The sequence below is a fragment of the Eurypyga helias genome, unplaced genomic scaffold (assembly GCF_000690775.1).
Source record: "Eurypyga helias isolate BGI_N326 unplaced genomic scaffold, ASM69077v1 scaffold2416, whole genome shotgun sequence".
NCBI lineage: Eukaryota > Metazoa > Chordata > Aves > Eurypygiformes > Eurypygidae > Eurypyga > Eurypyga helias.
Window position 1 is genome coordinate 3942 of NW_010255859.1, and position 22029 is coordinate 25970.

At 37.4% G+C, this 22029-nt stretch overlaps 1 protein-coding gene across 1 annotated transcript in view; it reads right to left on the bottom strand.

The window, feature by feature from the left end:
* Positions 1 to 4012: 4012 nt before the first annotated feature.
* Positions 4013 to 22029, bottom strand: part of LOC104511000 (thymocyte selection-associated high mobility group box protein TOX) — a 65150-nt gene continuing 47133 nt past the window's right edge. Inside the window, exons 3-4 of the mRNA XM_010153435.1 lie at positions 10704 to 10982; positions 4013 to 4261 (exon numbers count right to left, since the gene is read on the bottom strand). Of these exons, the coding sequence (XP_010151737.1) occupies positions 4013 to 4261; positions 10704 to 10982 (528 nt within the window). The remainder of the gene's footprint in view (positions 4262 to 10703; positions 10983 to 22029) is intronic.

Here is a 22029-nt window from a genome sequence, read left to right on the forward strand (position 1 = left end):
AGGAAAGAATGAGTGGGAAATTAAATTCTTCCCACTTGTGTCAGATCTGCCCTTATATAAACACATTAACAGTAATTTCATGAGGCGTCAAACATAGGAATAAATACTGAGGGGTAAAATAATGAGGTGTTGCTATTGAGCTGAACTGTTGCAGCTAATATTACTACATATGAATTATGCAGCCTGAAAGAAGGCATATGTTACAGCACTCAAACAGTCGCTTTGCCAGCTTCTTCTCATCGTTAAGTTTTGTGTCCCCTAGGTGAATCCACCCTTCTTCCCGCTGCAAGGCCAGTGCAACATTTAAGTAAACACACAGAAACACATACACCCGCATAAGCACATATGTATGTACGCACACTAGGCTGTTCATAGGAGGCCAAATTCATTCCTGCGAGAATTCCAGTTAAGTCACTGAAGTAACACCAGAGATTAATTTTGTTGAATGTTGAATAGACATTCAAGTCCATTTTTAGAATAATAGCACATTTATTAAGGTCTTTGGCTGAAATTTTAAAGTTACACTAATGTAAACAAGAACATTTTGTTTGTAATTTGCCACATCTATTACAGCTTTACTAGGACTTCAATTAGAAACTTAAGGTTCATTTAGTACACACACATCTGGTGCTGATTTAAAATGACTTTCTTTTTTCATCTGAGTACAGAAAATGACCTAAGTAGCCTTTTTACCCAGTCTGAACCAGCGTTCTGTCTGAAAGCCAGACTTGACCATTTAGCATGCTGAACCCTCTTTCCTGGGGGCTGTTTTTCTCCCCTTTGCAGTAAAAATATATGCAAAGGGCAAAGATGTACATAAATAAGCTATAAAAACGTGATGCACAGAAGTATGAATCCGACCATGGAGAAAACAGTGTTTGTGAACATAAGAGACCAGCTAGAAAACTACCAACTAGAGCAATGAGGAACCTCTATTCATAGGTTTATTAATCTGAATAGTTTTAGAATACATTCACACTGAAAAAAAGAACGAAAATGCCAAGTCCCTGCTTCTGATCATGTGTAATTATTGTACCCATTTCAGAATGTGAGAAGAAACCATGACAAGAAGTCCACCATGACCACTGAAGTCCCTTTAATTTCTGGACTCCACTGTGTAGATAGGTTTGGACAAACAAAACACCAGCACACACCAGCATTGTTTGCAAATGGCCCTTGCACGCTCTGAAATTAATGAGAACAGTTATAGCATATGACCTAAAAATGCAAATGTCTTCATATGGTAAAAGGAGGGTGGAAGTACACTGCTATCTGCTTTAAACTAATGAACTGCAGTATTCTCACAGTAAAAGCATCAGTGTGTGATCCATTTTAAACATAACTCGCCCCTAACTTGAGTAAGCAAGGCACCCATCATCATCTAGTTCATAATAATTTTTCCTTCTTTGTCATTCAAATCTGACTTTCTCAAACAACATTTTCCTAGTTTCTTCGGAGTTTGAAAAACATGGTTCTCGCACAAACCTTTTCAAGCTACAGTCTAATATGTCAGCTTATCAAAATCTGGTTGCAAAGGCTTGGACGTACATATACTGCCCTTAGGTGGTTACTGTACAGAGTTTCAATACCTTTATTTATTCTGTGGTCAGTCTTCAGGAATAAACAAGAAGAATTCTATGTATTTCAGAAAAAGCTGGCTCAGGTCGCAGGAACAAAGAAGATTTCGTTTTGGCATGAAAACATGAGGTTATTCTTCTTTCTGAATAGCTGCATTATGTTCTACTTTCTGATTCATTTATATTTACTATTTAAATAGTAAAAAGAGTTCCAATTCAGGAAACATAATTTGGAAACATGATTCTATTTAAATTCCAGAAAAAGCATTAGCTTCCAAAACATAAAAGCCAGAAGCTTTATGATAATTGAATCCTTTTCAGCAAGTATAATTCATCAATAAAGTATTTCTCTAATGATGTTATTGTTTCTTTATTTAACTATTTTTGAATTTCTGAAGCTTCTTCAATGCCAACTTCCAAATGCTACATTAATCATTTGTATTTTTAGAGTCCAATTTTCCTACCAGAGACATAGGTTTCGTAACAGTTACTAATGCTCTGGATCTGAAAAATTAGGCCTTTAAAATACAGGCTATCTAGTCAGTTAAGATGTCTTGTAACCACTACTTTGTACTATTAGATCCCTAATGGAATAAAGAATGAGTTTAAATTTATTCTAGAAAATAGGATTGCCAATTTTTTTAAATAGGGACTATCTTTTATTCTTTTTTTACAGTGCTAGATTAGAAAGCGCCTGGGCCTGGAGTATTAACAATGTGCTTAATAGATGATAATGAATAGGCAAAATGAGTCAAAAGCAACAAAGATACAGTAACCCAAACTCTTGGAATAATTGGCTGAAAAACCTAGTTGCAGCCATTTTTTCATGGATGCGTCATATGGATTTCATAACACACCATTCTGCTGTGTTCCAACGTAAACTAAGGACAAGAGAGATAAGGAAAATAAATTTTGCTCTCCTGTTCCAGTTTAGAACTTACTCAATTATTGCTTTCAACCACAAATAGGAAATCCAAACTAAACCTGGAAATTTAGGGTTATATACACTTTTCATAAAGAGAATTCTATGGAAAGACTTCAATTTTCTGCTGGTACTACCAACATGACAACTTCAAAAGAAATGTGCATTTTATAGTCTTTTACGTTTATCTCCATTATATAGTCTTGGACTATTATTCATGAAGTCAAGTTTTCTGCGTTGTAAGCAGAGGAAATATTATAGAAGGAAAAACTGCACCACTGCAACAGCCACAAATTAAAGGTCATAAAAAATGGTGGAGAAAAGCAAGCACAGAGTTTGGCTAAATAAATAATTTTTGCTTGATGTCATCACTAGCGAGATTAACTAGAGAAACAGGCTCTTGAGAAGTCCAGGGCTTTACCTTTCACCATTTCAAGAAATCCCACAGGCAAGCAAGATGGATCTAAGATAGAGATCTAACTACTTGGAGCACTACTGAGGTATGTGTTTGAATGTCCATATTTCAACATAGGATGTGATTCTGGGCAAGGACCTTTCTTTGGAGTAAGAACCAATTTAGGTCAGGCTGCTTCTTCCACGTTTGGGCAGTTGGCTGAGCAGTGGCTACTCTTGCAGCGGCTCAGCACTGTCCCTCCTGCCAGCTAGCAGGTATGTGGGACAAGGAGGAATGGCATCAGAACCTCTTGCTTGTGAACTGAACCACAGTCCATATTTTTTCTGTATCAAAAGTGAACACCCATCATCACAGTCCCAAAAAGTAACGTTCAGCTATGATGGAACTGTCATACTGGGAAGGTCTAAACAGCCTGTCGGATCTAGGGCGCAACCTTGGCCTTTGATGGACATATTAAAAATGGAATAAGAAAGAGAAAATACAACCGAATAACACTAACATGCCAGGCCAAGTGATTTCTCCAATCCCTGTGTTCAGGAAGTTACCTTTTCTCCAGCTAAACTTTCCAAATACTGAACTTATTCAACAGTGTATACTAGAATAAGGGTTGGGGTTTTTTTCAGTTAGTCAATAAGTGACAAATCTTGATTGTCATTACACTGTTACCATGAACAGGGTCTAGATGTACCTACATCATCCAGTTATTAGCAAAATAACCCTTTTTTTTCAAGCTCAAATGTTTTTGCCTACAAAAAAAAATCTTAATTAAATTTTCCTTTAAAATCTTAGCCTCATTAACTATAATTTTGTAATAATAATATGCCCAGTGTGAATGAATGAGATGCAGTTTTGTTCCAGTATTTTTCCTCTATTACACCATAAAACAATCCTAAATATAATCCTAAAGCTTGTGTCACACCCCAACACTCTATTAGTGGTTTCATACAGAAGAAATGAAATGACACTCTCCTTATCTCAGTCTCTTTAAATCATATTTCTGAGATGGCACATGTTCAAGTTTCATCATGGCAAACAAAAGAAGCTGCCTACAGTGCTTAGATGACCCTGATAACACTTTCCTGAAACAAAGCCTCTGAGCTACAGCACATTTTGTACCTGTTTTTGTTCTTCTCCTAAGCCGTCCCACATTGAAGCTACAATTTTAGAGACTTCACCAAAAGTAGCATTAGGGTTTTGGCCCTTGATGGCTGCTTGGGTGTCTCGAAAGAATAATGCATAGGCAGACACAGGCTTCTGTGGCTCATTTGGGTCCTTCTTCTTCTTCTTTTTGGGAGTTTTGGGTTTCTTTCCCATATCTGAAGCAGGTCTCTTCTCTCCACCATTGACCTGTAACATAAAATTAGAAAATTACTGTTTTAAAAGCCAATTTAATTCAGTCCAACCATCGTTACAGCTTCTGTGATATAAAGATTTAGGATTTTGCATGCAAAAAGTGGAATTTTAGTTGCCGTCTTCGATAACCCAAATGTGGACACTGTCTGCCTTAGTCACACATAAAATTTATTACAAATATTTCAGATTCTGTACTTTTTTCCTTTGAAGTGCTTTATATTTTGCTTTCACACAATTGCTATGATCTCATTTATAGTTCATGTGGTCATCTTTTCACCTTTTCTAAATTTTATTGCTAATGGCTATAACATGCACATAATGAGCAAATTCAAATTAAATTCATTTCATTATAGTCTGACCACCAGTTCAACCACATGAACCCCTGCAGACAACAGGAACGCTGAAATTTCTACCTTGTCCTTATCCTTGCCCTTTCCCAGAACTACCTGTGTGATCTGCTCTAGGTGATCCTGCTCTGGCAGGGGGGTTGGACTAGATGATCTCTAGAGGTCCCTTCCTTCCAACCCCTACCATTCTGTGAATCTGTGAATTTCTACTGCAACTGGTGATATACCTTCCAGGGAATTTCAAGAGAATCTGATTGTGAATAAAATGATTAAAATTATAGACATTCCCCTACACACCTTCTAATTAAAATCTGAAAAAAACAGAGCTTTACCAATACAGACAGCTTAAACCCCTTTGGAGGATCAGTTCTGATCCCGCTGGATTTAGTTGCACAGTTTTTTCTTCTGCTCAGGTGAAAGAGGAATGGCATATGAAGAAAAGTGCGGGTACATTATTTGTGTATCATCCAAAGTAAACTGCACATGAGCATTTGTGCAAATTTGTTAAATGCGCCTACACTTTGCCACTGAATAGCCCAGAGACCCTAATCACCAAAGTACCCTACTTCCTAGAAGACGTACAAGCACAGGAGGGGACTGTCCTGATTCTTGGAGTTTGGAGCTCCATGACAAAGCAGCCTCTCTTGATATGATCACTTAGTTCACTATACCTGTAGCAATAATGTGTGATCCTACCAGAGGGTTCAAAGGCTTTTTCCTCTTGTTGGCATGGCCAGAGAACTGTGCATCATAAGTGTTTTGAAGTATGACAAAATCAGGAGTATAAAAGGTATGCTGTAGGCTAAGGATCTACGAGGCATGACTTTTATCACATCCTTGTATTATTATTTTTTTAATAATGCATATCAAGTGACATAGGAGAATGCAGGTGTTCAAAACAGTGGAACTGCTTGAGGAAATGGCTGGAAATTCTCATTTTGAGCAATTTTTTTTTTTTTAATATACATCACTATTCGGTGTCCAACAGGACCCAGGTGACTGTGGTGAACTACCTGGATCTCTGTGGCTTACGAAGCACAGTAATTGGCCACAATTAGAAAATGAAGTTGCTTGTTTCCTGAGCATTATGTTACAATAAATGCATCTTTAATACAAGGTTAGTGGACATGGAACCTATTGGCAGCATTTAGAAAAACAGCAGCAGTGTGCTACTCATTATTAAGTTATCCAACTTTTAGCCTCTTGCTATTATTTCATTCTACAGGGTACACAAAACTACCAGCTAAATGGTAATTAACTAGGGCTCCCTACTTAATTTCCCAGTATCACTCCAATCTCTTCAGACAGTTCCATGCAAACTCCATGAGCAAGGAGGCTTGACAATAATTTGGGTTACAGTTAAAATTTGATTTGCTAAAGTTGCCCTTTTTTTCATTTGGACCAATGAGATTTAAAAGTTCTCTGTATATCAGGATACCACCTAACTTAAACTACCCTTAATCTAGGTGATAAACTGCAGAAACTTGTGTAAGAAGTGTTTTGGTAAGATGTTCTGAGAACAGCTGTAAAATCCTATTCTCCAACCTGAATGATCAAGAGGCTTCAAAAACCCACTGTTAAAAAGAGAGTACTCACAGGGGAAATTCTGTTTGTCTTATATGAAAATAACGGAATAAAAAGAATACCAGAATTCCAGTACTAATAACCTTGCAAATGGCTGAGATGATGGCCTACCTTATGCTCCCATCAGTCTATCAGCTTCATAGACTCCACTTCTAACCACCAAAGCAGAGACAGATGGGAAATAAAATAAAAACCATATATATTCTGCTAGGCATAGACTTGCACCTCAAAATCCCTGGAGGTGTAGTTAGCTCATGGTAATCCACCTCCTGTCATGGCTTATTGCTTAATTATGGTGATGTATTTAACTTATTTATCACAAGAAAGCAATAATCTTTCACTTTAAAAAAGTGTACATTAACCATGTTGCACACGTAATAGATCACAAGAATATCTAGTGTAGGATTTAAAACTATCAAGTAAGGCACATCGTTGATATCTAAAGGTCCCTTGAGAAGCTGGAAAATGTCTATAAGCATATTTTAAATAAACTGCAATAGTACCAAAGCCTTTAATGGAGCTAGGAGAGCTGTTTTATGCACACTATCTTGCAGTAATCGCCGTAGTTTAAAATAGATTTTAATCAAGCACCATCTGCATAATAGGCTGAACAGACAACTTAGAATTCTACTTATAACTCTTATCATATAAAGTAAATATTGTAAAACCTCTATCACATAAAGAGACTATGCTGCAGCAGTTCTTCAGTAATCATGTTTCTGTTAGTTAATTCTTCCTGCTTGCAGTCCTCTCACTATCTTCCCTCTGAAATACATTATTTGAAATTCTCTCATAAGTGATATTCAAATGAGCATGGAAGAAAACCCTGTTATCCATCTATGAAGACATACATATTTGCAAGCCAGTAATGCTTCCAGCAGCTCACAATTATGCTTGGCAATAACGAAATACATGTTTAACGATCCAACAGCATGAATTATGGCAAGAATTACATAAATGTAATATTCCGATGTTGAGGTGGTCAGAATAAAGCACGTGGTAAGTGGCCACTTTGTTCAGACTTTTTTTTATGGTGACTTGCAACTACTGATTTTTAAGTTCTCCTGTTTTTTTCTTCTTCTAACCACAGTCCCACATATTAGAAGTATTAAGGAAACTTAGGGATGCACACCACTTGCAGAAACAATATCCTTGGACTGACACTATCTTTTCTGTTTCCATGGACCTAGAAGCTTTCTGACTGTATATATGTAGCCTTAAAATTATGCTACTGCTAACTATTGTCACAGAACTTATGGTCAAGCAACCTCAGCTGTGTTGCTTTTAGAGCAACAGTGTGTGGGGCAACTGAGCCCTCTCTCGTGCAGCTCCTTTCTCATTTTTGGGGAAGGGAATATATGACATTTAAGTCCAAAAGGCCTATATAAAAGAGCCTTTATGAGAATGAGTACTGCCAAAATATATTTAGCTGCTGCTACTATTAGTTCTGTGTATGTTGGATAAAGCTTACAACAATCTGAAAATTTACCATAGAATGAAAATCCAAGAAGCTCAGTCCACGAACAATTACGTTAGTTCGTAAAGTTTCCTTATTACTGGCATTTGGAATATGTACATTAAGCTGAAACGGTCATTTCCTCCATGCACGGAAAACAGTGGTTCACTAGGGATACAATTACATTTCTAGTCCAAATGTATACAGCGTACATATTGGTTCATGCCTTCTGTCATCCTTCTCCTATAAATTCATGCAAACATGAACAGGACACTGAGATCTCTGTTTTTTTTTCTCTACATAGAAATAGGTATGGTTGTTAGGGATTTATGTACCAAATCTGCTCTCAAAGGTTTCTCTTTCACACGTAAGGCTGGGGTGTTCAGCTGGTATAAGCTAAGGGAGGTCATCTGACAGTGAGGCAATTTTCCATTTGGAAATGTACTTTGTCTTTTTGATCAATGTTGGTACGTAGGCAAACCTCTTCTCCTGCTGGTTAAATAGGGAGGACGTCACCGTTGCTATTAACGATACGGTGAATTCAGAGGGAGATGGTTTTTACACAGTCCTCGTGGCAGGAATATCTCACTGACTTCATGAAGCTGCTCGAATGTGGCGAGCTCCAGCAGCTACTACATGACTGCAACACGTGCGCTCCTACTCAAGGGCTGACTGACGCGCTCTGGCCCTGGTCTATTAAGTAATACCACGCGGCTACATGACAGTTCATCAAACAAAGAGAAAATTCCAAATTTAGCGAAGTTATGTTCAGGTAGAAGACAGATGTTCTCACAAGAGACAGAATGGTCACTGTATCTCTTCCTATCCCCATCCAGTGCCCTCTTTCACTGGGAGGATTTCTGGAGCAAGAAGAACCCTCACAGGCCCCTCCAAACAGTTCTGAGAAATTGTAATGTTGTTGTGGCTGGGAAGAAGGAACTCCACAGAATGCTGGTTTATTCTAAGTATGCCTACCCATTCAGTGGCAGCTTACAGGAAGAGCAACGTGACAGAAAGATACACAGCGGAGAGGTTTAAGTCGTAAACGACAACAGAACACTGACTTGTGCGGATCAGTCAAACCCTCTGTCTTTGACGGGGGGAACTACAGCAGAACCGCTGCATCGGATCTGGCGTGCGAGCCCACTGCCCATCGTGGTGGTGGCCAACTTCAGGCATTTTCATGAAAAACTAAGGAATCCCACAGAAGACAGCTATGGCACAATCTGGCACCGATCCAGCTTGCAGCTTAAACCCTACTAGTTGGATACAAATTTAAGCCCTCTGTCATTATTAACTAAATTTAATATCCTTTAAAACTTTTCTTTTAGCAGAGAAATTATAATTATTGAATTTTAAGGCAACGTATCAGCTTCAGCACGCTGAATTTAATTTTGTGTTGTGTATTGTGCCTTTTCTCATCTTTTTCTGCTTAGATTAATCATGAGAGAATTTTAAAGAGAGTTTTCCAAAATAACACGTTTTTTTAAAAGCTGAACACTATATAAACTGGCTTCCAGAAAGAAAGGACCAAATTTTACTTAGTCTGCAGTACTTAGTATTCCTTTCTTGAAAACATTAGCTTCAGACGAGCACGGTCTACATGAAACCACAACCCCACACCCTTGCTAGAACGAAGTGTTGCAGTGAAAAAGTACATGAAAAATAGGGATTAGATGACAGAAATATTTAGTAGAAGCAGAAAGGATATCTTAATTATTTGAGTGGGTGGTTTCTCCAGAAGTTCAGAGCATTTTGCACACTCCCACCAATATATGTAAAAAATATTAGCAAGGCAACAGGAGTAGCAAATAAATTATTCTGAAAAAGTAAAGGCTGCCTGGAATTATTTTTACATAGCTGTATTCTAAAGTCTCCCTCAGTAAGGAAGTGCTCATTTAAAATGTATGAATTATTCAGTAATTTTTAAAACCTAAAGTTTGTGAAATCAGGGGTAAGTCCTGAAATAAAACTTTTGAATCAGAATTTATTCAAAATGTAGTAAAACATATGTCTCCAATTACATGATTATTTTATAGCTTGAGGCATGAAAAACAATATAATTTGAAAACAAATCAGACTTACATTTCTTGACTGGATTATACCTCCTCAGTGACTCACAATATGTTTTCTTCACATTCCTCCCAAGTCTGCAACTTTTCCCCACAAGACGTGGCTATGGTGCACTACATGGTACACGCTACATTACAGGGCTGCTCTAACAGGACTTTTTTTTGTAGTGGCCATAATATAGAGCTAAAAGCGTTCTTAATCTCTATATGCTCTATTCCTGGTTTATGGGATAACTTTGTGCTAAGTACCACTTTTTTTGGGTCTCAGTTTTTGTGTCTGCAAAATTAAGATAATATTCTTGTGTATTTTTTGGGGAGGTTTTCAAGATTTTGGGAGGTTTGAAAGGTTTTTGCATGCAAAACATTCTACATAAATTGAGATTTATTCTTTATAGAAATTTATTGTGTAAATTACTCTGATTAGTTCATGCCTGTACTGACACTAAAATGAAGCTTAAATATGTCATGACGGAGTGTTGGCACCTCCCAAAGTATAAATACATAATGGGTCTTCAAGATTTTCAAGTTAAGATTTTTAAAGCTTGTAGAGGATCTTTCTGTTCTGGTTGCTGTGTTGTTCTGTTTACTCATCCTGTGACCAAGTAGCAAAGACTAGCATATTGTACAAACTGTTCATACTTTTTATAGCAGTAACTGGATCTTTAACTGGCAACAAACATCCCTTCTATGCAAGTGAGAAAACTCAACATTCACATTTAAATCCTAAAGGAATAGCTATCTTCTGATTGTTTTACAGGATTCTGGTTTGCTCTCACAAAGAGGAATGATGTAATTTACTCAAGCTGTCTGAAGAATTGACTGGAAACTCTAAGTTCTGTATTCATAACCCTTTATTCAATTCAGTCAACCACCAACATTGTATAAAGTATCACCTTAATTACTGTGGCCATGAGATTCATTTAGCAGGTCCTAAAAATATCCACCATTTTCATAGTAATCCTAGCATCTAAGCCTACCTTAGAGCTATCTTCTCCTTCATCTTCATGGACTGAACTGGATGGTGAAGGAGTTGCAGATTTGCTTCCAGGTGGAGAGGGCGAGTTGTGAGGAACACTGTTTCCACCCATATTCAAACCAAGCTGTGCACTGAGCTGGGACTGGTTAATAGTAGTCAGCTGCCCGTGCTGCATCATTCCTGGCTGCCTAATATCTGCAGGTTGAACCCTTGGCCTCATGGTTGCCATCTGAGGATGGGAACTATACTGGGCTCCTTCTGTATTCCGTAAATCTTGCATCTACAAGAGGAAAAAAACTGTATTAAGCATATCACTAAAAAAGTGTTCTGTTCCTTTAGACCTTGGTTGGCCTCATTTGGTATATAAGGCTTAAAAGAAATGGCAAGTACTTAAATAAACATGTAAATAATGGAAATAAACAGAGTAAGGATATGATTGACATTTGCATAACACTGACTGTTATAAACTATTCAGACTCTAGTCTCAGCCCATGGGAACCGCAAAAAGCAATGAAAGCTTGTTACTTTATAGGGGGAACAAAAGGGCAGTGCTTTCTGTAACTGTGCGTAGAGTATTTCAGAAATGCTAACAAACAGGGACAGGTTTGCACTCTGAAGTTCAGAACCAGATCAGAACATGAATATCCTCAAAATTCAAGACAATTTCCAGATTCTACTTTTCTTCTTAGGATTTGTGTGTCTGAGCTGTGAATTTGAGACCTGCAATTTTCAGGGTTTGAATATCCAGTATTAGGTCCAAATCTGTTTTGCCTGGTGCTGCCGAATGAGTTACTGGAATTTTCTGACAAGAAGGATGCATTGATAGACTGATTAAATGATTTCTGAGTTGATCTGCTGCTAAGACATATATGAACAGAAAGCTTGGAAGTCATGGGATTGACAAATGAATCCACTGTGCTATGTGGGTCACCGCTTCTTAGCATTAACGAGACATACTATTTTAATGCAAGCAACAAATTCAGTCCCTGCAAGGATAAGAATTAAAAGCACTGGAGGATGTAACTCCTTTCTTGTCCAGAGGTCAAGCGCACCGTACACTCACACACTACAGCAGGTCGCCTGTGATATCTTTTCAGAATACTCATATGGAAACATAACAAACAGCAAAGAGTATCAGGGAGAAGCTCAGATTTAAGCTAAGTGTTCTGTGGGTGATTTAAAATTGAAGTGTCAATTCAGAGCTGAAATGAAATAGATACAGTTGTCTTTCCGTGCGTCAGACAAACATGCCATACATATCGAGTGGAATCTGACAGGAACTACCATTGTGTAAGTTCCATTATGATAAGGACGTGCCTTAATGGTTCAATATATTAACATAACCACATTTATTCTACTGACAGTCTTTGTTAGACATGTCATCTGAATTGTCTAAAGATCACTCAGATTATTTTTTTTTTAAACTCCTTATAGCTCATGAGTTCTATAACCCACCTCACTCTCATACACACACTCCTATATATCACTGCAATCTGTAAGATACCTTTCAACCAGTAATGCACAGGAAAAGAAAAGATAAACCTGTAACTTCACCTATTGTCTTATTATTGATAGTGTAAAAATTTATCAATTTTAGGGAGATACTTTATGAGCTTGGGGATTGATTTTTGAAAAGCTGACTGGTTGGCAGTAAATCAAACTAATAATACCATTAGTTATGGCATACTTACCACTTTACATGTACCTGTGCCTCTGAAAAGTATTTGAACTGGCTTCTGACAATGTGACATCACAATTATACCTGTATTTATATTGCTTTAGAAATTAATAGCTTTTGGTAAAAAAGGATTGTCGATACAAACATGTTCAAGTTCATTTAATGACTAATAAAGCACCAGAGGAGAGGAACAGAAACAGCACAGTCTATGAAACCAACTGAAGGCTTAAATTTGAATCCTGGCAGACATTTATGCTGTTACAGATTGCTAGCGACTTCTTGTTCCCTTACCTCAAGGACCAGCTCCCCTCCTCAGCACACATACTAACCTTGAAAATTATCATTATCTCTGCCTCTAGCAGCCACCCCACATCAAAACAGTTGTGCCCATGAAGCTGTAACTGCTGCTTGGCCATTTTGCTCCAGATCCAGCTGTTTGGATGGGCAGCAGCTGGGGAGTGGGGAGCGGGAGCGTGGGCTGCCATGGACCCTCTAGACCTGCGCAAGGTGAGTGGACAGGGGTGGAAACCCACCCAATCCCTCATGTGCTGGGGAGAGGGAGGTAAAGCCTTCCCAAAAGCTATCCCTTGCCCAGTCTTCAGAGCTTGAGCCTCAGCATGGGTGTGTGCCAGCAACTTGTGGTGCCGGACTGAGGCTGGGAATAAGCCCCCTCCTGATAAGCTGGGAATGTAAGAGGCTTTTTAATAAGAATACACATCCTAATGATTTTATGAACTATTGAAAGGAAACAAGAGCTGTTTGAAACTCCTAACAACTCTTATTTTGAATGAACTTGCGAAGTATCTACCTCTGAAAGCAGGGCAAAGGTTATAGTTTTAATTACTTTTCCCCAAGTAAAATATAATACATTCACTATTATTCAAATGATCTCTCTTTTATTAAAAACTTTTCATATGAGCTTCGACTATTATCAGATAGATACTGCAGAACATTCTGTATTTGCCATTTTTAAGCTACATTTATTTTTAAACAGCCTGTGATTCACTTTTAGCTCCGGCACAGAACATACAATGTGTTTTCAGATAACATGACACCAACTGGACGGTACTGGATGTATCCCCACACAAAACACGTGTGTATATATATATATTTGCAAGACAACCCTTCACTAGTGAAATTCTGAGGACTGTAAATGACGTGCTGCAGTAGAAAAAAAAAAACAATATTTTTCTTTTCACATGAATTCATCTTGTCTTCTGATTTTTTAAATTGGATGAATACCAGGCTACTTTTACAAAACCAGGTGGGAGCAGCAAGTAGGTTTAACAGTAAGTGTTCCCTTTTAGATGCTAAGCCAGAAACCCTCACCTAAGGGACCTGCCTGCAGAGCACGTGCCAGTGCAAGTCCATCGCACAGAGCTGTGGCCCTCAGCAAGGAGGGCCCACATCTGCAGATGAGGTTTCTGGCTCGTGTCTCTGCCATGCGCTGCACCGTCCTGCCCCTTCCTAGTGAAAAGGTGGGATTGTCTAAGAAAATGGAAAGTGCTCATTTCTTTAGAACCACATAACTGTGAAAAGCTGGGAGATGGCACCATGGAAAACCTTCAGGTTCCTAAAGGATCAACAAACCAAGAACTGTCCCATCTTTCCTGCTGGGTTCAAGAACCGTCTCACCCGTGAAAACCACACACTTGGGTCACTGCTGTGGCACGACCGCATGCCCCCATTTCAAACGCCGTGACAACCTCACCTCCGCAACAACAGTGGCGCTAATCAGACACGCTCTCCGTCAATGTTACATGCAGAGTATGACCAATTTCTTATACACCTCTTCAAAATCAGAAGCTTCCTCTCCCTTGTTCCTCCAGATGGTAGTTTTACAAAACCCACCAATGTGTAGCTGTGCTGGAGCCGCATTCAGTATGCAGAAGCAATATTGCGAACGCACGCCCGCTGAATGCAAAGCTGAATACAAATCCTGCTGGGTGGCAGAATGCCAAATGGAAGAACAAAGTTAAAGAGTTTGAGTGTTCCAGAGGATAAGGACAGTCTTAAACTGACGCCTTCAGTGGTCTCTCTGATGAGGTAATAATGATAATATCTAGCACTTTAATATCATTCTCCATCTGTCAGTTCCAGGATGTTTCACAACTTGTGTTATATTCAGCGTTAGAACATGCCTGGTTTTATTTTGGTTTTACTAACGGGGAAGCTATGATACTTTTCTTTTCATGGCTATTTTTTTTTTCTTCCTGTTTGCATTTCACTTATAAGCAGAAACTGAGCATTCACCCATGTAAGTGTTTGACTGCAAGTTAAAAGACATAGTGAAAGCCACTAATTCTGAGGTGTGTACTGATAACCCTTATCTACACATGTTTAGTGCAAAAACAGAGCAGGGCTGTCTGACTGACAGAAGCTCCTAATGCCCTGCTCAAAGTTCCTAAGGTACTAAGAATAAAGCTAAAGTGCTTTAAACATCAGACCATCGTTCTCCCCATAAGCTTAAAGCAAAAACAAAGCAAAGCATGAAATGCAGAATAGAGTGGTATCTCCCTGCACAAAAACATCTTCCTGCAGGACAATGTGAGTACAGTATTCTAATCACAGAATCACAGAAAATAGTGCTAGAAGGGACCTCAAAAGGTTATTTAGTCCAACACTTTATCTCACAGCAGGATTAGCTATACCTAAATCATTTCTGACAGATGTTTGTCTAACCTCTTCATAACCTCCCTAGGCAATTCTTGTGCTTAACTATCCTTACAGTGGAAAGGGCTTTTTTCCGTAATGTCTCACCTAAATCTCCTTTGTTGTAATTTAAACCTACTACATTTTGCTCTGCTCCCAGTGGACATGAGGAATGTTTTTCTCCTTCTTTACAGAAAAGTTGTACACCAGAAGGCTATTATGAATTTCCTTTCAGGTTTTTTCTTCTTGAGACTAAACAACTAAACCTGAAGGTTGAAAGACTTTTTTCACATGCTGTGTTTTCTACACCTCTGATCATCCTTCCTCCTGTACTCTGGACTATGTCCAATAACCTTCATCATTCTTGAAATATTGTTGCCCCAAAGTCCACAAAATACAGATATTCTTATCTGACACAGCATTCAGGTAGAATCCTTCATCTCTCACAGGACAGAGCATTAAAAAATCCCTAATTATCTGTCTTTTTCACACAAGCTGGTTACGCCACGCAAGACGCAGAAAGAGTGAAATTGATGGACTCTTAACTAGCATCCCAGAAGGTGGCTTTAGGAAGTAATATTTTTTTCTAAGAAGCATTAGGCAGTTTCAAAAGTAATGTGCTGTTAGCAGAAGAATTCCCATGTTATTTTTCTCATTATAATTAAGAACTGTGATGCAACATTTCTCTGAAAAGCCATAAAAGTCCAAATTGTCCTTCCCCTTAAATTCATTTATAATAAATGTTATCATTAAATGAAAGAAAAAAGACAGGTTGCCTTAACTTATTGAAGTAAATACAATAGGTCTAAGAATACTCAAGAAACATCAGGGATTATATAGTGGAGATGAAGACATTAAAACATAAGGAAAAATACACCTGGCTTAGTCACTGAAGCAAGTGCATATCACATATCTCACTACCCCAAGCAAATTCATATCAAGGCACAGCAGGCATTATTGCTATTACCACCATCAGGTCTTACAATGATTTTTGCTTAGTCTTCTACTAGCTGAGAGCTCTTATGAACTTTTCTGATGGACACTGTGGAAGTGCTTGACAGTTCTTTGCTTCTCTAATGGTCATAGTAAGTCAGAGAGCAACAATTTTTCATACTATAAGAAGCTATGTTTTAATCAATTACTTAAGAAAAAGGGGAGGAGAATAAAACTCAGGGGATCTTAAGTGTTACCTGTGAAGATACCCACAATGTGCTTTCTTCTTCACTGGCATCACCCATCTGAGTCCTCATGTCACCATCACAGACATGCTTTGGTAGGCAGAAGGGGTTTCTGTTATTAGCCATATTCACATCTATATTCCCAAGACAACATGCCAATACAATACCTGTGCCAGAATAAATCTGAATGTTTGTCTGTTCCTAAATAATGGTACATTAAAAGGCAGCACTAGCCCCAGTTTTGCCAACCTCCTGAAAAGCCTTGAGATTTGCTTAGAAAATGTACTGTTTATACTTTAGGTATTTTAATTGTCTTCTACCGTAAGTCAATGCACATCTGCAAGATGTCTTCCAGTGACACAGAGGTGTTCATTAAAAAACAGAGGGGAAAAAACCCAAATTGAATTCCTACATAATCACTTGATTCTCTAAGTCAAGGTTTCAAAAGAGAAGAAAGGATAACATTAAGTTACCAGGCAGGTTTGTGAGAGCTGGGACACAGAAAAGGAATTGTGTTTAGGAGAACCATACCCATCCTTTATGATCAAAACAAAGAAAACTCATGGGTTTTTTTTTTAATTATCCAAAATACAAGCAATATTCATCAGTCAATCAGAGCTAAGTTCAACCTTAAGAGTGTCTAAAAATACAGAAATGTCCATTTTAGACTCCTCCTACTCAGTTCATACTGATATTAACCAGTAGTACCTTGCAGTTATTCAATGCACCTTGGTGATTAGGATTCTAGATTGATAGCAACTAAATCAAAAGCAAACTAGGCAGCTTGGCCGTGTTGTTTTCCATCATGGTGATGCTATTCAGTGAGATAACTTAAAACTTGAGGTAACTTGAACATCTGTATTTCTACACCCAAGAAAAACAAAAAATGACCCCAATATTTAGAAGTCTGAAGTTTGACAAGAAGTTAGAATTCACTGATTAGGGTGGATAAAACGCGTAACTGGTATGTATGTATGTCCTGTCATGAATGAAGGCTGATCAAACCCGAAGATCAGATCTTTGTTTCCATTCAGTTAAAGCAGAAATCACATCTCCAACTGAGTTTTCTTGCAGAACATATAGAAGAGAATGAGTGCTAAAGAAAGATTTGTTATGAGACCTAAGGTTACTGTAAAATGACCATAGAGAACCATTCAAAACACATTAAAAGGAGTAACTCAAAGCACCACCCAACAGAGGAAGGGATGTGTTTTCATCATCTCATTTTTATAATTCTCTTCTGTATCAGCTAACTGTGTAATGAAAGACTAAGGTTTAAAGTGGGTATTTGGGGAATATCTTAGTGTTGTACACAAGTGTATTTTGTATGCCCGGTGCATTTTCAGGATAAAATGAAAGGATCATTCAAAATTTCTGTTGATTAGGAAAACAGTCTTAAAATTAAACAGCAGAAAACTCACATCTGAAATGAACACTAAACTAAAAAAAAAACCCTATTAAATTTACTACTCTAATCTTTTCAAAATCATTCTGTTAAAAATTAAACCACTTCAGTTTTTTTTATATACTACTGGTTTTGTAAGTGATCTTAAGCTCCTTTAAAACAATTATATACTCAAAATTCGACTGCAAAATTTTATAGCATGATCACATAATGACAAGTATGCAGTAATATACAGTTTCTATATTTCTTGGTACACAGTTAATTTGGTGACTATTAGCATTCTTTTCTACTTTATGTTTTAATATCCTTTGAGTCACACAGGGCCAAGGTCTCAAAACTAATCATAAAAAACTACCGACTGCTATTCACTCTAATATAATAACCCTTTATTTAAAACAACCTCCAATAAATTTCATTATAAGAAGTTATTAAAAGGGTTAAAAACCTATTAAATGTCAAAGAATTTGCCTGACTCAAACTTCTAATAAAGAAACAGAATAGGCTTTCTTTCTGAATTATTTAAATCTTTACTGACTGTGCACTGAACCATGAAATTAGAAAAGTGTTATTAGAAGTGTTCTCTGGTTTTTATAAAAGTTGTAGCATAGAATATATCAAACCACAGTCTTTAACTAGACTAGTTAAAGAAATAGGTTTTTAATCCTGAATACATGGTTTTTACTGATATAAAGGGTCATAATTAAAAGTCTGGCCTGGAAGCTGAAGATAATAAAATTATTATTACAGGAGCATACATGTTCATTTGGTATATTCTGCATGCATGTTTCCATTTTAATTTGGACAAATATCTTCAATTTTGTTTGATCTTGCAAAGTCCACTAATTTGGACCCTCTCAGCAAACAATTAAGCTTTTAATAGTGACTCATTTTAAAGAATTAACAATGAATAATTTACATTATCTTTTTCTGGGTTTTTTTAAGTGTTTAATGCTTAACAGCAGGTATAGGTTAACAGCAGACAAATGGAATCTAGGAGGTGCAAGTCAAATATTCTGCCGCACATTTCCTGATAACAATATTATCCTTCAAGGCTTTTTTTGCAAATAATAACAGAACCATTTTCTATTTCACCAGTTATTTACATAAGAAAAACAATCATGGATTTCACATTTATTTTAGTGATGCTAAAGAACTCCTGAGTCAGCAACAGTTTTATTAAATCAAACAAACCTTCCTTCAACTTCTTGCCACCTTTGAACTTAACTGCACAGAATAATGACTGTGCATTATCCATTGATTGCCACTGACGTGTGTTTGCTGAAAACTGAAGTCATCTAGCTTTTGGGTGACTATTTTGTGAATTTCTAGATGATAAAGATGATCATACTTTTCCAGGCTGATACCAGCAGCCCTGAAAAAAAAAAAAACAACCCATATCCCCCATGATTTGACTTTCTATTACGTACAAAATCATAAAACCCCCATAATTCAGACTAACACCACATTGGATCATTTAAATTACATTAGTGAAAGGATCTTTTACCAAACCTTCCTGTTGCTATGTCACAGCTCTGTAAATTCTCAGTGTGAGTGACAGCACTAATGGAAGTTGAAACAAAAGGTCTGCAAAATATTGAACTCAGAAGAGATTGTTTTTCATACAAGTGATCTTGTTACCAAGTGATAAACTTGCTGATATTTGTAACTATATTGTCATAATTTTCCCTGCAATATAAACTTAATGCCATAGCCAAACACTGTGGGTTTTGTAAACGTTAAGCACATGTGTTACTGCTAGGCAAGCCACTTTTTGCAAGTTATGAAAAATATGCTTGGCTCTCAGGGAAAAGGCAATTTAATGATATGCTAATAAGTCCATCATTCTTCTGTATTGTATTATTTACAGTTTTGTCTCTAAAACCTATTTAACATCTCCAGTGTAATTATCCATCTGCAGCTTGCCAAATACAATATTATAATTCTGAAACAAGAAAAATCTCAATTATTTTATTTTCAACTATGTAGAAGATGAACAGACATCCAGCAGTCTCAAAAGATTAAAATTAATAAATCTGTTTTGCTTAGTGTCCATTATATTAGCATGCGACAGAAGACCTTCCTGGGAACCTTCTTTTTAATTTAAGAATATCTGGGTTTTTTTCTGTTTTGATATTTGTAAATGCTCGATACCTTCATTAATAAAGCCTGATCAACTTACCAAAACAATTTTAGAGAAAAAAACAAAAGCCATAATTTCTTGAAAAGGAATACACTTCAGGAAACCACAACTTAGAATTTTTTTTTTAACTCATTATTCAGTCTATTCTTCTTGATCCTGAAACCTCATATTGTCCCATTCATCTTTAGAATAAAGCAGCAACCTTGATTTGTCTGATAAAACTTCCTTTTCCCTTTATCTTGGAAATTTGTACTTTTAACATTGCCAAGTAGCAGCCATCAGCTGCAGAAGTGATCTTTTATGACCATTTATACAGCGAATTCACTCCATATCTGGATGCCGGGAAGCAACCTGGAGTCTGTGGTAAGAATATGTTGTGATATAGCACTCCTGATAAAGATAGTAACAAAACTCAAGGTACTTCACCTGTTTTGTATGGAATCCACAACAATATAGAAATGTTTTAAGTGAAACTTAGGGAGGAACCAATTCCTATCTCCAAGGGAAAAAATGATGAATGAAGAAGTTTACAAAACACAAGCTGAGGACATTAAAAAAATAAACCTGAAATGCAAGAACTTTCAAAATGTGGAAATGATGTCTTCATGGTGAAGAAAGAGAAGGATACATAGGTGACCCAGATTAATGAGAGACCACAAAGTTGGGCTTTAGTGCGATTTTTTCAAATTAGAGAAGGCAGTAACAACTGTGCATTCAAAGTGATGTTGTCTGTAAGTAAGACCTTTCAAAGAAATGGCGCTGGTGTTTTCTCGGCACATCCTCACGAGTTCATCAAAGTTTTTAAATGGTTTAGACTGGAGGAATAGTTCCATCATTTTAAAGAAAATCTAAGGGGTTTTAGGAACATTTCATCTTCCCTTTCTTTCTGGATGAGGATCTTGTGATATTAATGAAGACTACTATTCTAACTTCTATTTGGGACTATCTAACCTACTGTTATCTGGAGCTAAATGTGATGATAAGTAATAATATTCATAGAGTACAAAACACGACTGCTGACTTTTCCTAGGTTTCAGCCTGCTGTGAGCACACCAAGCTTGTTCCAAAAATCCCCAAACTCTTCTGCTGCTCATACGTCAGCTCCGTTGACAGACAGAGGCCTTGGTTCTAATTTTCAGTGTATTAATGGATCAAATCCAGATTAATGTAATTGAATAAAATGCACCCAAATCTACTAAGATGGGATCTACGTGCCAAGCTTTTACACTGCCAGAAGGTAACCCTGGAAGCTACCCTGATAAGGAAAGTACTCAGATGCTACGGAAGCAAATATTTAACCATTAGAAAGATCAGAATTTACATAATCTCAGAACGACATGACAGAGGAATATCTCAAATAACAGAAAGACATATCCACACTGTTTTGTCTTGTTCACGTGCCACAGGCTGCTTTCAGGTGAGCTCTTCATGACAGTTCACCACTCAGCCAGTGTGTAACTTTACACTGCATTACCACAGCTCCTTAAGTTTCGTTAATACTCTAGAATAGGGTCGTCCTCTACTAGTAATCCTGAATTTCATAACTACAGAAACTCCCTTTATCCCCTCTTACTGGTCTCAGCAAAGCAATGGCTTTACTCATTTCAGGAAGACATTTCAAAATGTAGTTGCTGCGTGTGCAAAAGTGCATCCATGACTGTTCACATGATTACTGCAATTATGAATGCAATTCAGGTAAATATGCAAGCAAACTACTAGCTAAGCCTGTAACTGGTAATTTATGTGTGCCTTTACCCAATTTGCATGGGCAATTTTCATAATAACCTTCTCAGGTTTAGTACATGGATCGCAGGACTCAGTTTACATAAAAACTGACTGAATAACTAATGAAGGACTGATGAAGGAGGTACAAGCGACTAGTAGAATAAGGAAATTAGAAGCATATGGAAACAAAGTAAGTGTAATAAAGTCAACTTCAGCTTATGCATAAGCCTTTGTTTACTTTATATTTCAAAAGAGGAGGATATGCGTAAGGCACTAGATAGGCTGAGGTCCTTCAATTATCCTTCGTTCTCCTGCTTTCAATATGAAACGTAGCCTTTCTGGTAGCCAAGAAGCACAATGATTTTCAGACAGACAAGCTACATACGTATAGTGTAATTTACAGTAAGTGAAATTGTCATTTTAAGTGTCTAGCTCTTCATCTGAGAAAAGCAGAGGAGTTCCTCATGAATGTAAAGCCAAAACAGGGCCCCAGTGGTGTTTACAGATAAGCCATTGAATGAGTTTACAAGTGTCCTCTTTCTCTGAACA